Below are 19,908 nucleotides of genomic sequence, written 5' to 3' on the forward strand. Positions count from 1 at the left end.
ATGTGTAACATATATAATGTATAGGCAGGTATCCCATGTGTTACATTATATAATGTATAGGCAGGTATCCTATGTGTTACATATATTATGTATAGTTAGATATCCCATGTGTTACATATATAATGTATAGACAGGAATCCCATGTGTTACATATATAATGTATAGGCAGGTATCCCATGTGTTACATATATAATGTATAGGTAGATATACCATGTGTTACATATATCATGTATAGGCAGGTATCCCATGTGTTACATATATAATGTATAGGTAGATATACCATGTGTTACATATATAATGTATAGACAGGAATCCCATGTGTTACATATATAATGTATAGGCAAGTATCCCATGTGTTACATATATAATGTATAGTTAGATATCCCATGTGCTACATATATAATGTATAGGTAGTTATCCCATGTGTAACATATATAATGTATAGGCAGGTATCCCATGCGTTACATATATTTTGTATAGGTAGATATACCATGTGTTACATCTATAATGTATAGACAGGAATCCCATGTGTTACATATATAATGTATCGTTAGATATTCCATGTGCTACATATGTAATGTATAGGCAGGTATCCTATGTGTGTTACATATACAATGTATAGGTAGATATCCCATGTGCTACATATATAATGTATAGGTAGTTATCCCATGTGTAACATATATAATGTATAGGCAGGTATCCCATGCGTTACATATATTTTGTATAGGTAGATATACCATGTGTTACATATATAATGTATAGACAGGAATCCCATGTGTTACATATATAATGTATCGTTAGATATCCCATGTGCTACATATGTAATGTATAGGCAGGTATCCTATGTGTGTTACATATATAATGTATAGGTAGATATCCCATGTGTAACATATATATTGTATAGGTAGATATCCCATGAGTTACATATATTATGAATAGGTAGATATCCAATGTGTTACATATATAATGTATAGGCAGGTATCCTATTTGTTACATATATAATGAATAGTTAGATATTCCATGTGCTACATATATAATGTATAGGTAGTTATCCCATGTGTAACATATATAATGTATAGGCAGGTATTCCATGTGTTACATATATAATGTATAGGCAGGTATCCCATGTGTTACATATATCATGTATTGTTAGATATCCATGTGTTACATATATAATGTATAGCTAGATATAGCATGTGTTACATATATAATGTATAGGCAGTTATATCCCATGTGTTACATATATAATATATAGGCAGTTATATCCCATGTGTAACATATATAATGTATAGACAGGTATCCCATGTGTTACATATATAATATATAGGCATTAGGTAGATATCCCATGTGTTACATATATAATGTATAGGCAGGTATATCCCATGTGTAACATATATAATGTATAGACAGGTGTCCCATGCGTTACGTATAGTTTGTATAGCTAGATATACCATGTGTAACATATATAATGTATAGGCAGTTATATCCCATGTGTTACATATATGATATATAGGCAGTTATATCCCATGTGTAACATATATAATGTATAGACAGGTATCCCATGTGTTACATATATAATATATAGGCATTAGGTAGATATCCCATGTGTTACATATATAATGTATAGGCAGGTATATCCCATGTGTAACATATATAATGTATAGACAGGTGTCCCATGCGTTACGTATAGTTTGTATAGCTAGATATACCATGTGTAACATATATAATGTATAGGCAGTTATATCCCATGTGTTACATATATGATATATAGGCAGTTATATCCCATGTGTAACATATATAATGTATAGACAGGTATCCCATGTGTTACATATATAATATATAGGCATTAGGCAGGTATCCCATGTGTTACATATATCATATATAGGTAGATATCCCATGTGTTACATATACAATGTATAGGCAGGTATATCCCATGTGTTACATATATAACATAAAGGCAGGTATCCCATGCATTACGTATAGTTTGTATAGCTAGATATACCATGTGTAACATATATAATGTATAGGCATTAGGCAGGTATCCCATGTGTAACATATATAATGTATAGGCAGGTATCCCATGTGTAACATATATAATGTATAGACAGGTATCCCATGTGTAACATATATAATGTATAGGCAGGTATCCCATGTGTTACATATATAATGTATAGGTAGGTATCCCATGTGTTACATATATAATGTATAGGCAGGTATCCCATGTGTTACATATATAATGTATAGGCAGGTATCCCATGTGTTACATATATAATGTATAGGCAGGTATTCCATGTGTTACATATAAAATGTATAGGCAGGTATCCCATGTGTTACATATATCATGTATGGTTAGATATCCATGTGTTACATATATAATGTATAGCTAGATATACCATGTGTTACATATATAATGTATAGCTAGATATACCATGTGTTACATATATAATGTATAGGCAGTTATATCCCATGTGTTACATATATAATGTATAGTTAGATATCCCATGTGTAACATATATAATGTATAGGTAGGTATCCCATGTGTTACATATATAATATATAGGAATATTTCCCATATGTTACTTTTAGCACGTAGAGCCCCATGAGGCCGGGAAGTACCCCCAGATCAGGGGATCCCAGATGGTGAGTCTCTAGTTTCCTGCTGGGTCTTGAAATTCTCACAGCTCCAAATAAGTGAAGAGTCTGGAGATGAGAGGTTTGTGAGGACGGAACGGCCAGGAAACTGGATAGGAGGCAGCATCTGATCTCACAGACTAAAAATAATCCCAGTCACAGCTCACTCCATGTTCTAGAACCCCCAGAGACCCGGGCCAGCCCTCACCACGTTTACCTGAACTGTGTTCCCCCCATAAGGTAAGAAAGTGTCTCTGATGTACAAGACGTGTGTGTTGTGTCCCCAGGAGGTTACTAGGAACCAGCAGATTTGTGTAACAACTTGTAGAGTCTGCAGAACATTAAAGGGTTACAGTTATCTGACGGTTTAAATGCACTTTGATCACTTATTTTGCTTTTTAATCCACTAACTGCCATGGACGGGGGTGTTTTGTTTCTATTACAATCATATTTTTACACAGAAATCTGTGTGATGTTTTATTTAACCCCTGGTGTTCACTATAGCCCCTGTCTTTTCCTAAGAAGCACATTGCAGAGATTTCATATACTCTTTTCTTTAGATAATCTATATAATTTTGTATTGTTTCTATTAGGACACATGGCATCTTCTGTAACTTCTTCTTAATACACATTATATCAGTTTGCTGTTTGGATCTATATAAGAAACATTATTGTTTATACTGTGTATTCACAACAAATTTTAATACTTGTCTTGCTTTATATTGATCATATATTGTAGTATTTACTATTTGATATTGTATCCTTCTGTGCTAGGTTATATTTTTCGATACATTAAAGCTTGTTTGAATTTCTGCTGTGAGTGTATGTTCTGCTACTGGTCTATGTGTTTCATATCAGTGAAGTTTACAAGTTGTTACACTGTTTATTTTTACTGTTTATCGACCAAAATGTGTTTATTTTTCACAATACAAAACAGTGTGTGCCCTGAACATTGATGTGTGGACAGGCTCTCTGAACAACTATTGCAAAATGTTGTGAATGTATTAAATATTTTGCAGTCAATTCTCATCCTTCAAATAGTTACATTGTGTTCTTAAGATGATAAATGCATTCTAATGCCTGAAAGGTCACTGAACAGAACTTATATACAACCTTTAATAATTTCCATAATGCAAATGTATTTGTAGTGAAGATAATTTTAGATTTCACTGGAATTAATAGGGGGGTGTTGGGAGGATGGGCAGTTACCAGGATGAATGAAATGCCTGGTGACCTCATATTGGTGTTTACTGAGTGACGCTGAAAGGCGGTGACTATAACAGCAAAAGTCTACGTCGTATGAGGAGCCTGGGCATACCCATGAGGGGGGATTGGGGTCACTTGTACCACGTGCTACTAATACCTTGTGTTATTGTACATTGCTGACCTGTGATGTCATAAAGAGTTATATACTGCTGACCTGTGGTGTCATACAGAGTTATATACTGCTGACCTGTGGTGTCATAAAGAGTTATATACTGCTGACCTGTGATGTCATAAAGAGTTATATACTACTGCCCTGTCATGTCATAGACAATTATATATGGCTGACCTGTGATGTCATAAAGAGTTATATACTACTGCCCTGTCATGTCATAAAGAGTTATATACTACTGCCCTGTCATGTCATAGACAATTATATATGGCTGACCTGTGATGTCATAAAGAGTTATATACTGCTGACCTGTGATGTCATAAAGAGTTATATACTGCTGACCTGTGGTGTCATAAAGAGTTATATACTACTGCCCTGTCATGTCATAAAGAGTTATATACTGCTGACCTGTGATGTCATAAAGAGTTATATACTACTGACCTGTGATGTCATAAAGAGTTATATACTACTGCCCTGTCATGTCATAGACAATTATATATGGCTGACCTGTGATGTCATAAAGAGTTATATACTACTGACCTGTGATGTCATAAAGAGTTATATACTACTGCCCTGTCATGTCATAGACAATTATATATGGCTGACCTGTGATGTCATAAAGAGTTATATACTGCTGATCTGTGATGTCATAAAGAGTTATATACTGCTGACCTGTGGTGTCATAAAGAGTTATATACTACTGCCCTGTCATGTCATAGACAATTATATATGGCTGACCTGTGATGTCATAAAGAGTTATATACTGCTGACCTGTGATGTCATACAGAGTTATATACTGCTGACCTGTGATGTCATAAAGAGTTATATACTGCTGACCTGTGGTGTCATAAAGAGTTATATACTGCTGACCTGTGGTGTCATAAAGAGTTATATACTACTGACCTGTGATGTCATAAAGAGTTATATACTACTGCCCTGTCATGTCATAGACAATTATATATGGCTGACCTGTGATGTCATAAAGAGTTATATACTGCTGACCTGTGATGTCATAAAGAGTTATATACTACTGACCTGTGATGTCATAAAGAGTTATATACTACTGCCCTGTCATGTCATAGACAATTATATATGGCTGACCTGTGATGTCATAAAGAGTTATATACTGCTGACCTGTGATGTCATAAAGAGTTATATACTGCTGACCTGTGGTGTCATAAAGAGTTATATACTACTGCCCTGTCATGTCATAGACAATTATAAATGGCTGACCTGTGATGTCATAAAGAGTTATATACTGCTGACCTGTGATGTCATAAAGAGTTATATAGTACTGACCTGTGATTTCATAAAGAGTTATATACTGCTGACCTGTGGTGTCATAAAGAGTTATATACTACTGCCCTGTCATGTCATAGACAATTATATATGGCTGACCTGTGATGTCATAAAGAGTTATATACTGCTGACCTGTGATGTCATAAAGAGTTATATACTGCTGACCTGTGGTGTCATAAAGAGTTTTATACTACTGCCCTGTCATGTCATAGACAATTATATATGGCTGACCTGTGATGTCATAAAGAGTTATATACTGCTGACCTGTGATGTCATAAAGAGTTATATACTACTGACCTGTGATATCATAAAGAGTTATATACTGCTGACCTGTGATGTCATAAAGAGTTATATACTACTGCCCTGTCATGTCATAGACAATTATATATGGCTGACCTGTGATGTCATATACAAATATATACGGTTGACCTGTGATGTCATGTAAAATTATATACTGCTGGCCTGTGATGTCATAGACAATTAAATACAGCTGACCTGTGATGTCATAAAGAGTTATATATGGCTGACCTGTCATGTCATAGACAATTATATACGGCTGACCTGTGATGTCATATACAAATATATACGGCTGACCTGTGATGTCATATACAATTATATACAGTTGACCTGTGATGTCATAAAGAGTTATATACTACTGCCCTGTCATGTCATAGACAATTATATATGGCTGACCTGTGATGTCATATACAAATATATACGGCTGACCTGTGATGTCATATACAATTATATATGGCTGACCTGTGATGTCATATACAATTATATATGGCTAACCTGTGATGTCATATACAATTATATATGGCTGGCCTGTGATGTCATAAAGAGTTATATACTAATGCCCTGTCATGTCATATACAATTATATACGGCTGACCTGTGATGTCATATACAATTATATATGGCTGGCCTGTAATGTCATATACAATTATATATGGCTGACCTGTCATGTCATAGACAATTATATATGGCTGACCTGTGATGTCATATACAAATATATACGGCTGACCTGTGATGTCATATACAATTATATATGGCTGACCTGTGATGTCATATACAATTATATATGGCTGGCCTGTGATGTCATAGAAAATTATATACGGCTGACCTGTGATGTCATAAAGAGTTATATACTAATGCCCTGTCATGTCATATACAATTATATACGGCTGACCTGTGATGTCATATACAATTATATATGGCTGGCCTGTGATGTCATATACAATTATATATGGCTGGCCTGTGATGTCATAGACAATTATATACTGCTGGCCTGTGATGTCATATACAATTATATATGGCTGGCCTGTGATGTCATAGACTATTTATATATGGCTGACCTGTGATGTCATAGACAATTATATACGGCTGACCCGTGATGTCATATACAATTATATATGGCTGGCCTGCGATGTCATAGACAATTATATACGGCTGACCTGTTATGTCATATACAATTATATACTGCTGGCCTGTGATGTCATAGACAACTATATACTGCTGACCTGTAATGTCATATAGAATTCTATACGGCTGACCTGTGATGTCATATACAAATATATACTGCTGGCCTGTGATGTCATATACAATTATATAATGCTGGCCTGTGATGTCATAGACAATTATATACGGCTGACCAGTGATGTCATATACAATTATATACGGCTGGCCTGTGATGTCATAGACAATTATATACGGCTGACCTGTGATGTCATATACATTTATATACGGCTGGGCTGTGATGTCATAGACAATTATATACGGCTGACCTGTGATGCAGAGCTGGATTAAGGCTCTGGGGGGCCCGGGGCACTTTAGGCAGGGGGGCCCCTATGATGTAACATGGTTATCATTTTAGACAAATACACAGGCAATGCAGTGTGCACTACTGTTAGGTGCACGCAGCTCTGCCTTTACGAGCAGTACAGTGTGGAGGGGGACATACCTCCCAACTGTCCTTGTTGTCGGACCCAATCCTGACTACGCAAGACAGTCACCCAAATTCAGGACTGCCCGACCAGATTCAGGACAGTTGGCAGACTGTCCTGCTCTCTCCTACCTGTTCTTGTCACTCTCACCACCTGTGGCTGCTAGTTTCTCTAGTTGCTGCTTGTCTGGATCCTGGAAAGTTGGGGGCCCTATTTGGAAAAAAACATGGGTACATGAAATTTAGAAAATTCCAACCAGCCCCAGCATTAAATCAATAGTATTCCCATTTAATATATAAACATATTTCCCTCCCTCGAAACAGCCCCAGCAATAAATTAAATGGCATTTACGTTTAAAAAATATAACCATTTTCCACAACCATCCTGGCATTAAATAATTCATATTTCACATTTAATAAAATCTAATTTTCCCCAAACAGCCCCACATTCATTTATGAGCTTCCAAACCAGCCCAGCATTAAATTTAAAGGTCCAATTACCCCATCTTAAATTGATAGCCCCCACTATTAAATTAAATTGCCCTACCATCACCCCACAAATAAAATAGCACCCATTAAATAACTAGCATCCACCTGCAATCCAAGATTAAATTAAGAACCCCCCTTCCCTCACACATTATATTAACATACTACCCCCCTCGCACACACATTATATTAACATACTACCCCCTAGCACACACATTATATTAACATACTACCCCCCTCACACACACATTATATTAACATACTACCCCCTCACACACACATTATATTAACATACTACCCCTCTCACACACACATTATATTAACATACTACCCCCCTCACACACACATTATATTAACATACTACCCCCCTCACACACACATTATATTAACATACTACCCCTCTCACACACATAATATTAACATACTACCCCCCTCACACACATAATATTAACATACTACCCCCCTCACACACATTATATTAACATACTACCCCCTCACAAACACATTATATTAACATACTACCCCCAATAACTTTGTTCTATCTGCTCGCTGTATGACCTTGTTTCTCTCACAAATGGGACGGCACCTGTCACGTGGTGTTCGTCCCATGTGACACCAACAGCAGGCCACACATAGGGGAAGGGGAGGATGGATCATAAGAATCCAATGCCAATGATAGAAGGTGGCTGGTCTCAGAGGAGGGGCCAGCCACCAAGTAATAGAGACTTGGGCCAGTGCAGGGACTGGACCAAAATAGTCTTTTCTCTGCCCGGCCCAACGGGCATATGCCCCCCAGCTCCCCGTCCCAGAAAATAGCATTGATACTGCACATTAAAAAAAAAAGAAACACTGATAAAATGACATCAGTTTTAAGTAATATATATATATTTCAAAATTATTTTTTTGAAATCACTGTTTCTTTCTTTTTAATGTGCGGCATCATTGCTATATATGTGTGTGTGTGTGTATATATATATATATATATATATATATATATATATACACACACACACACACACACACACACACACACACACACACACAACAGCTATGTTATGGGATCCTCTATTTTATTAGTAATTATTAAAATAATTATTGAAGCCTGCCTCTTCTATTAAATAGTAAACGTTTAATTAGACTACACACATATACATACATATATATATATATATATATATATATATAAAATGATTAATAAAATAGAGGATCCTAAAACTTATAAGTTATAGGAACCTCTATTTTATTAATCATTATTAAAGTGATTACTCAAGCAATATATATATATATATATATATATATATATATATATATATATATATATATATATACACATATACACACACACACATATATATATATATATATATATATATATATGTACATACATATACACACACATATATACATACAGACACACACATATATACATATACACACACATATATACATACATATACACACACATATATACATACATATATACATATACACACACATATATACATACATATACACACACATATATACACACATATATACATATACACATATATACATACATATACACACACATATATACATATGCACACACACATATATACATATACACATACATATATATACATACATATACACACATATATACATATACACACACACACATATATATATATATACATATACACACTACCTCTCAAACCGCTTCTATATTCACCCTCCCCTGAGTTCTTAATTTAGAACATCCTCCAGTCATCTTCTTCCCTGAGCAGCCATTGAGGTGCAGCCCATTCCTACTGTAGAGCCTGTGACCGAGAGAATGCAGTCCAGTTACCTATCAATCCCAAACCCTCCTTCCTGCGCCAACTAATCCTCAGCCACTTACTAATCTGTCTTTCAGGTGCAGCATATAGCCAGGTAGTAATAAGCATCCAAATGTTTCAGACAGAGATTTTATGACATTGTCACCATATAAGAATAAATGTACCATTATAAGAACAGAGGTCCGATGCTGTTTGAAATATACGTTTTAATCTGACAGGTACATGAAACCATCTGAGATATCTCTTGAGGACAATTTCTTTCGTCCTGACATAGATTGAGCTTTTGAATGTTTTGTATCCAATGGTTTACGTCCCACCTGAGTTCAGGGTCAATATATTTTGCTTATTAAAAATGTTGCATACAATCAATATAAGACAGTAGGACCAAGAGTGGAGGAATCATAGTGATACACGGTCTCTGAGTGCTGATCTGTTGTATTGACTGGTACAATTTTTTCATAATTTGTAGAAATTAATAAAAGCAGTTTCTTAGAAGGCCAATTCTTGTACTTGAAAGTCTAAGAAGGACTATTTAATTTACAAATCTGATATTTGTGTTCATCCAGGTTGGGAGGTCGGACGTATGGAGACCCTGAGGGAACAAGTAGCGAAGAAGAGGAAGATAGAGGGTACTCTATGTTGTAATGATCCCAGATAGACATAAGAAAAGAGATTACCAGGAATGTTCTTTAATTACCGTGTGTCTGTCTCATTTATGGATCCAAAGGAGAAATGATATAAAGCAAAGTCCAGAGTAAACTGTCTCTATGTCACCCAGACTCTGCTGTGGGGAGGGGAGTGCCAACAGATGTTTCATTTTATCAAGTCAGCTTTGATTGTCTCTATCAATGAGGGAGTAGTAGTAGGCCTTGTACAATTGGCCATATTGTCTGGTAAGCCAATAGGCCCAGATATTTAATCTGAAGGTTCTGCCATTTGAGTCAAGGTTACTCTCTAGCAGGCCAGCACTAAGATCAGTTTGGGGAACAGAGATGGATTTATAGCACGAGAAGGAGCTTAAGTCTTTTCCGAGTTTAGGGATGATAATTATTCTTGCTCAGGTATTGGCTGGGTGCAACGCAGGTCCCTCTTGTAAATGAAGTGTATGAATTTAATACATATATCTTCTCAGTATTTATTCGGGTGTTCAAAAGTGTCACCCTCTCTGTCAAGACCATAGGAAGACAACAGAAGCTTAAATAAGACTTAAATAAGACTGAATTTGCAAAGCATTTCTGGACTGGTGTTAGGGCCTGAGAAATTATAAAGCAAAGATTAAAATTTACAGAATTTCTCGGTAATTTCATACAATAGACACCTGCAGCTGTCTTTGATGGCACTTATCCCCATTTCTGACTGTTTATCTCTTAGTTTGTTATCCAACAGTGTGTTCGCTTTTTCGCATGGGACCTCTGCTGCAAACATTTAAGAGTTTAGGCCGCAGTTTCTGATAAAACAAAATTAAGCGGGCCTTGTATGGCCATAGTCTTGTGCTGTACGGAGCGGGAAGGGGGGTGACTTGTGTTTGCAGGAGAGTAGGTATAGCTGGTGTCCTCTGGTCTGTTTTTGTGAAGTAATAGTAATGATTTTCCCGCAGATGATGATGTTCTGAATAGCTGCCATTTATCATGTAACTGTAAACATACGGTAGATAATCATAACATTCAATAGTCAACATTTCAAGTTTGAAAATAAAAAGTTGAACATTCACAGTCATGAATCTCTTCCAGCCGCAGGAACAGGAGTGAAAAGACCAGAGCTCCAAGCAGGGGGTCTAATATGCCATCACCACGCACCATAGTAAAGTGTGGAGGGGTAGTGATTCCGACACATCCACCACTCCGCTCCCCTGTGATTTTTGTGTGTGTGGGGGGGGGGGGGGGCAGGCAGCCCCATTTTAGCTTTTGCTTCCAGAACTGAAAGCCCAAACAGGCCTGTCCCCACTTTGGCCTTTTTAAATGTGTGCCAGTTTTAGACTGGAACTAAAAAGCACACATGCCCTCCTGCTGTGGGCTCCATGCAAAATATTGGTGCAGTGTGACATGAAGCATCGCTACAAATGTATGACGCTTGGCGTTCTGCCCCAACCAATCAGTTCCCTTGTGCTGCCCACAAAGGCCCATGGGAGTTGCGGCTGTGCACGGCATTCAACCATTAGCACTGAAAATTAGTGACAGCAGGGCCCAGTGAGAGCGAGGCGCTGTCTGCCGACCCTTCCGAATTTACATATATAATGCAAGATTCAAATATGCTGTCTGCTGTTTTTTTGTACTATTTTAACGCTTTAGAGGGATTTACCAGGAATCCCCTGTGGTGTCTGTTAGATCTCCTCTGTCTCTGTGGATATCATTTACTATCAGCTCTAAAATGTTGTTTATCTTGTTTTATTGAGATTCTAGGATCTGTGTAATATCTTATCATGAAGCTATTTCTGCTGGTTCTTTTTCTAGGTCTTTTAATTTTTCTTTTATTCAACTTAAGTTCTTGGTCTGTGACTTGATGACATATTTCATTGGGTTTTGTCCTCCAATTCATGTGTCCTGCTGCCTGGGCTGTAATATTGGCTTTGAGCTCTTTAGATTTCCTGCTGATGGTTAGTTTCACCTCCTGCAGGAGATTGCTGGTGGGATTTCATCCTTCTCCAGGAGGTCGCAGGCTGGGAGAATAAAAGGATTTCTTCCAGACGTGGATGTTTCTTGGTTGTTTTGGTCTTTTCTTTTGAAGTAAGATGAAGTGTCCAGCTGGGATGTTTTCTTGGCCTTTTGTGACAGTAGAAGACATATTAGGTGTTCCTTATGTTAAGTTAAACTAGTGAATAGGTTACAAGGGTTCTAGGACATAGAACAAGGAAGTTCTATGAAGAGACACCAATAGTATAATATCTACCTGGGCAGGTCCAAATGTTTGGAGTTCATATTAAAGGGTTGCACCAGAAGGTGTTATAGTGATATATAATAACTACAATGCAGACCCTTTATAGGTTGTAAGAATTCTGGAAGACTCTTGAAAGGGCTTGTGTAGGTTTGAAAAAGGCTCAACTGAAGCTTGAGGTGAAAGTTGTTAAAGTGGGAACTTGTCCCTGAAGTTCTTAAGTTGGGGATAACTTGAGTTTGGCACAGGGCCTGGATCAGGGAAATTATATGAGACATTGCTGAGTTATTTGCGCCTTGTATAGCTTCTAGGGCTCTAACCTTCTGGGTATAGTCCTTAAATGTACAGTTCAAGACTGTGCACACTCTGGGTCTGAGACACTTGAGAGTTAGAGAAGTGTGAAGAGATTGTCATCAGAGGAGAGAGGGGTCTAGATTCTAGAATGCTTTCAGACGACCTGGATGTAGCTCGATGGATCAAACCATTCTGGGATATCCTGTTTTTATACATAGGGAACCCAGGGCCCTTCAGAAAATGGAGAAAGCACTAGAGGATCTAACCTGTTGGGATAAGCACAACCTAGGTAAAATGATTATGTTTCTTTCTCTGTTCACTCTGAGAAACCAATTGAGGATAAAGTGCTGTATAGCTCGACTTCTGTGTTGCAGTTTTTTTTAAAAATGGGGGAGGTAGGCTCCGTTGGGACAGGTATGACTGGGTATTATTAGGTATGGAGGTTGGGGAGTATTAATGGTGTTGGCCCTTGAAGTTGAACTAATGAGTGAACTGGAGGGTGCTGATGGCATTAGATTGCAGACCACTGAAAGTGAGGGTTGATGGAACAACTGGAGGATGTCCTTGTAGTGGGAAGGTCCTAGAAATAGTCTGGGTTTATTGGTAGGGTATATAAAATTAGTTGGACATAATTCAATTTATTTGCCCCCAACCACTGATGGAAGGTAGAGGAGACTGCATTATGGTTTGTTTGGGCTCTTGAAGCTGTTGGGGCCCTCTGGAATGATATTTCCTGAGCTTACCTGCTGATAATATGATATAACTGTACTTTTGCCTCTGCTGCCCTTATATTATTGGCAGCTGTTTAACTTGAGAGTAAGTAGTTGGCTGTAGGTGATGGGATGAGGTGCAAGGTTCCAGGAGGGGGAGTGTCCGGCTCCCCTTGAGGATGACCAGTCTGTCGGCTCCGGTAAGTAATTTTCATTGGACAGGCGGAACCTACCTATTTATAAGTAGTCCACAAGCTGGTGCCAGTATTTTATACACAGTATATTAGTGTATGAAGCTAGGTCATTGGGTGCAGTTGTTGCTGACGTGGGGGGAAGAGGTGCGGTGTAGACCACGACCCCCAGATTGGTCGTAGGTGCTACAATGAGTCTAACTGTCCAGAGACAGAAGCGATCATTTAGGCCAAAGACTGTGGTGGAAGTAATGCTGGAAGTCAGAAGCCATATGTGACCTTGCTGGGAAGTGCTTGGTAGCAAAGGGGAGACTGTGGAGGGTGCGGGATACACAAAACAATAGACAAAATAATTTTATTTGAAAGTCTTGTGCTTGGTTGCTCTGCTCATACTGTTAAGGCTCCAGGGTGCAGGATCAGGAAACAACCATCTGAATCCGGAGATGTGCTTTGTGCCAGCAACAAGTGGATTAGTTGTAGGGTGGTAGATACAACAAAGCCGCTGCCAGGAATTTGTGCTTTATTAAGTTGCTTTTCAATTACTTTTAAGCACTTAAAGAAACTAGGCAGGAAACTAGGGGAGAGCAAGCGGCCGGCTGGGCACTGGGCAGGTGGTAGGCCTCAGAGCTTTGAGATGACTGAGTCTACATAGAACTCACTGTGCACGATGGAGATCTATGTAGGTTGTCACAAGCTCTGCCTCCAGTTTTGGTGGTTTCAAGATAAACTCTTATTTGTTCTTAGATTCTATGTAGTGTAGACATGAGAAGATAAGAAGCCTGTCCAACTTGGTTGATTGCTAAGCCCCACTTGCATTAGTTATTTTGATATATTATATATATATATATATATATATATATATATATATATATAATCACATAGTAATGTCAGTATGAGACTTTATTTGTTCTTTAAAATACAGACAAGTTGACCTAGTTTAATATAATCTTTTAAATACATCTATGGTTTTTATGGCCATTTCTGGTCCATCCTAAATCCCAAGTATCTACAATGACACAATTTAGAAGGTGTTTGTTCTGCAATATTAACTGTAACACCAAATTATTGCTAGAAATGTGGAAGAACCTTGGATTAAATGCAGCAGGGAGACTTTCTACTAATTGATAGCTATAGACGTACACCAAGAGCATAGAAATAGTACAATTATCAGAAGTGTAAACACAGAGATATCATCTCTAATCCTCTGTTGACATCTACTCTACCAATTAATATATTACATGTGATGAAGAGGAATGAAAATCTCTAACCGGAACATGGCCAAGTGGAGATTATTTTCCATCAGAGAAACCATATTTCACTTGGAATGAATGAATGCAGCTCTGTGGTTTCTAAACAAAATAAATCTCAATTTGTTTAATGGAGATTTTATCATTTTAATGGACAACATAATTTCAAAGTTGCTTTATATGAACCTGCTACTAGTAATACTCAGAGATGTGTATTGTGTAAAGGTATGACCAAATGAATGATGTTTGCCATTATATTATTATTATTTTCATTTGCAAATCAAACTTTTAGTTCTTCTACTGCTGCTCCGCTCTGTCAGTTTCTACATTGGTTGCCTATACTTTACTGAATCCAATATAAAATACTTCTACTAACCTACAAGGCCAGCAACAAAACTGCACCGACATACATCTCATGACTTGTCTCAAAATATCTCCCAACTCGACACCTCCGTTCTGCACAAGATCTGCGTCTCTCTTCCACTCTCATCACATCCTCCCATTCCCGGTTACAGGACTTTTTTTGGGCTGCACCCACTTTGTGGAATTCACTCCTTTGTACAACAAGAGTTTCTCCAGCCTCCAGCTGTCAGGCGTTGCCTGGAAACTCACCATCTTATTGAGCTGATCCCGGTGAATGTCTTGCAGTTGAAGACTAATTAATTAAGGAAAGTAAGTTAAAAAAAAATGTCTCCTGGACAAAAACCATGTTACAATACAAGGGGTGCATATTAGATTATTTTTTTGCACATAAATTAAATACTGGCTGTTTTTTCATGTAGCACACAAATACTTGATAGCTTTATTTTACACTGAAATTTAAAGTTGATCTAGGACATGCTCTATCCCAACTATAAATCTGTCCACACATTTTAAATTTGCCTTCCCCTCCAATGCAACATGGTTTTGTCAAGGTGCAAAGTTACTCATTTTTAAAAAAAATTACTTTCCTTAATGAATCAGGCCCTAGGTGCACAGTCAGGATTATATACTAAAGATCTACAAAGTACTATAATGCGACATATAATATGTGTGATGTGTATAATTACATATATTATACCTCCTGTTTCCATCACTTTTAACTGCGCTCTCCAGCTACTCAGCTCACCTCCTCTCAGTCCCTCTGCCCTCTGTCTCCTCTTGCTTCTCTCTGCTCCCCTCAGTGACTCTCAACCTGTCATCCGTGCCCACCCTCTTGGGCCATAGTTACCTGCCTGTACTCACTTTTCCCCTCCCTCCCTCTCTTTCATGCTGTGCCTGAGCCCCCAGAGTTATAGTGCTTACTGTTACTTGTACTGTGCTGTTTCACCTTGTACTGTGCCATTGTTTGTCCTTGTACGGCGCTACGGATACTTTGTGGCGCCCTATAAATAAAAATTAATAATAATAATAATAATAATAATAATGAAGCATCCACAAACTAGATTTTCCACTGGCGTGGTGAAGCCGGGATATTGGCCGTTGGTATCTATAAATCTGTATAGACTGCAACACGGGTCTTGGAAGTGAACTGATTTGGTATTATAAAATAGCGGATCAAAAGTTACCTTTCATATTCACTAGAGTTTAAAGATTTGCTTCTTATTACAAACCATCAAATTGGGGCCTTTGTTCTACATTAAGTTCTGATCTATTGGAAATGTCTTGTTTAAGAGCTCTCAGTAACCCATAAAGATACGTTTGGGTGTTTGTACTGATACGGAGGAGAGGAACAGCTGCCCCTGGCTAGTTTTCGTTTCTTCACATCAAATTCTTTTAATTACTAATTATAGATACAGTATGAACTCTTAAATATACGTAATATGGCTCTAAGGTTGAAAGGGATTGGCTGACCGGATCATTATATCATTTCATTAGCCCTTTTAATTATATTCTATTGTATTTGAGGTTAATACATTTTAGGTTTAATTTTACAGTATTGGCTGTGTATAAGTTTTTAAAAACATAATTTACATTTAGATTTGAATGTGGTAGGTGTGTGACATAGTTATATTGCTGCAATTACCTGTGCATCATTCAGTTGTCATAAGCAGGTTATATATATGCAAGACAGAATATATCACCGCACACTAAGAGGAGAAACTAACCTCTAACTACACCCAGACTAATCGCATTAAGAACCTGCTCAAAGCATTGGCCAACGACCAAGAATTAGGACTAAGAACGATGCCCAATTTAACTAGGTTGATAGGTCTGATTTACAGAATGCTGGTTATATTTCATATATTATATTATCCTCATTCAGCATTTTCTTCACCTGACAGTAACGTACTAACTCAGTTAGCAGCAAAATTTGCAATGAGCCACAGCAACCAATCAGCAACCAGCTTTAATCTGTCCAGTTCAAGTTAAACACTTCAAGCAGGTTTCTGATTGGCTGTTGTTGGCTTAGGGAAAATCTAGCTCCTAAATTATAATTAAATTATCTTTTTTGAGAGATTTGATTGTTAGAAATGAGTTGAAATTGGGATGTTGATATTAAACACTTTTCTTGTGTAAATACTGTTGGTGTATATGGGTTTGTGTTTTAAATGTATGATTTGAAAATTTGAACTTTATACTTCATATAGGTCACTCCTAGTATGTATGAGCACATTATCTGTAATTTATCAGAAGTTCTACAGAGGTGTGAGAGTAGCCATCAGTAAGAGGTGAAAAATGTTCATTGTGCTTTGATTTTCTCCTACACTTTAGTCAATGTAAAAATAATTAATTGACATATTTCACTGGAATTGGGTTGGTTGTAAAAGAGCTTTGAAGAAAGATTTGCCCAGAATGAAGCTTGGATTTCAGACCATGATAAATGTAACATTACAGATTCGGACATTAATGTGTAACATATAATCATTATTCTGTTCTCTGTCCAGCAGTGATTTCCTTCCATCCCATTTACCTGAAGAAATGAGTCTCTCGTTCTGTGGTAACAACACGAAGACCTCGTACAACGTGAATAATGGGGTGCTGAACAATATCTGCTTCCTGGACGCCCTGAACCTAGTCCCCCATGTCTTCCTGCTCTTTATAACCTTCCCCATCCTATTTATAGGTGAGTGACCTGGATATAAAGTAGGGATCACGTATGATGGGATAGCGCAGTGTCTGGCGCCAGGTATTGCAGCGTTTTGTGTATACAGCTACAGCCGGTGACTGAACCCCCAATCATGTGGCTGCTCTGAGGTGGGATTGAGGTAACTTCATATACCCCGCCTGTGCAGAACCCAAAATCACATAGTAATGTTCGGGAATGGTCTACTTGTGTTTTTATGCCGCTGCCTCATTAGAGCAGTTTCCTTGTCACATAGCATGAGATTCTTATCGGGATTAAGTGACTTATATCAAAGGGCAAGAAAACATTGATGCCTATGGTTCATGCCAATATGGAGTCTGTTGTGTTCATTGCAAATTTGCCACCATGCGAAGAGCAACATGATAGGACTATACTGCTCATGACTACTGGCTCCTGTCATACAAATAAGTAACATACACTGATCTAACAGAAGTTAAAGCTGGCCCTGGCCACATGAGCTTACAATCTAAGAGGAGTGGGGAACAGTTTATACATGTGTGTTTACCTCCAGTAATTCATAAGCATTATCAGCCACTAATAATAATCCAACCAACAGCAATTGGCACATTATAATTGCTCACATTTCCCTGAATAGCCCCATATGCCTTTATATAGCCCCCCCATGTCCTGATGCCCCTCAGCAATCAGCGCTGGTCTCTATAACCGAGCACTTGCTTTAACATTATGATTGGCCTCACAATCCTGAGTCTATGCCTCCTACTGCGCTATGATTGGCTGGAGTCTGGTAGGCAGCATTTGCTCAGAGTTCGGAAGCCAATCACGGTGCTAAATGCTTCCTGTTGTTAATAACCAATGGCTCTGGTTACTGTGTGACGACATGTTCCCCCAAACCCCATGTCACATGTTCTGATATGAATTACCCCTTGTAAATTAGAGATATACCCCACTTTCCGAGCATATTGCACTATGTTAATACAAAGTAATAATATTACACTGACAATGAGCGAGGGGGTCCTGTGCGCCCCTCCATCAGTTACCATTATCCAGATGTAAACTCAGATACCTGCCAAATTCTATCAGCACCAGGTTTTTAATTTAAGCCAAGCTGGCATTTTAAGGAGCAAGTATACTTTACCTATTCCGCTTGTTTATTGGTTACTCGCTCCTGCTGGGCGGGTCTGATCCCCCCTGATTGGTGGATAATTTCTGTCTTCTCTCTGTTGGTGCAGGATGGGGAAGTCAGAGCTCCAAGGTCCAGATCCACCACAACACGTGGCTGCACTTCCCCGGACACAACCTGCGCTGGCTGCTGACCTTCGTCCTGCTGTTTGTCCATGTCTGCGAGATCGCAGAGGGCATAGTGTCCGACACGTGAGTCCTGTTACATGTATACACGCGTGACATGCCTGGAATAGTTACTTCCGTATTTAGACATCACATTTTGTATTGCAACAAACATATTGTGCCAGAAGCACAGAGATTATATAGTAATATCTTATACGCGTTAATGATATATTTTACTTTCAGTGTGTTTAAATAACTATTACAGGGCAGATTTATCAAACCTTCAAAAACTGAAAAGGGGAGGTGTTGCCCATAGCAACCAACCAGATTCTAGCTATTCTATCTAGTTCATTCTAGTAAATGAACTAGATAGATTTTGAAGGTTTGATAACTCTTTTCTGATAGGTTTGATAACTTGTTTCTTCCACAACTTCAGAGAGTACGAGTAAGACAGCCCGTCCGGTGTGCTTTCCTCTGTGGTACCTGCCCTTACTAACGCGTTTCGATTAGATTAATCTTTATCAAGCCATCGGGGTTAGAACAAACAGTGATGTATTTAAAGTAGTAGCGCCCAATCATGTGAGAGAACCAATCCAAATTATTTACATAATGACGGACTCATATGTTTAGAGTCTCGTTTATCAACATCCCGTACATATCTATATAAAAAAGTGCATGTACCATAAAAGACAAAATTTACATTGTAAACTAAAAATCTTTAGTTATACCGA

The 19,908-nt window shown here is 37.9% G+C and overlaps 1 protein-coding gene across 6 annotated transcripts in view; it reads left to right on the forward strand.

Annotated features, from left to right (window-relative positions):
* Positions 1-19,908, forward strand: part of ABCC9 (ATP binding cassette subfamily C member 9) — a 128,403-nt gene that overhangs the window by 25,956 nt on the left and 82,539 nt on the right. For 3 of the 6 annotated variants that reach the window (XM_075210790.1, XM_075210789.1, XM_075210791.1), the window contains exons 1-2: positions 17,733-17,911; positions 19,123-19,264. In XM_075210790.1, coding sequence (XP_075066891.1) covers positions 17,767-17,911; positions 19,123-19,264 — 287 coding nt within the window. In that variant the 5' untranslated portion in view covers positions 17,733-17,766. Of the gene's footprint in view, positions 1-2,674; positions 2,872-17,732; positions 17,912-19,122; positions 19,265-19,908 lie in introns of those variants that run through there. The other 3 variants (XM_075210792.1, XM_075210793.1, XM_075210794.1) reach the window with 3 other exon arrangements.

The sequence above is a fragment of the Mixophyes fleayi genome, chromosome 4 (assembly GCF_038048845.1).
Source record: "Mixophyes fleayi isolate aMixFle1 chromosome 4, aMixFle1.hap1, whole genome shotgun sequence".
Classification (NCBI taxonomy): Eukaryota; Metazoa; Chordata; class Amphibia; order Anura; family Limnodynastidae; genus Mixophyes; species Mixophyes fleayi.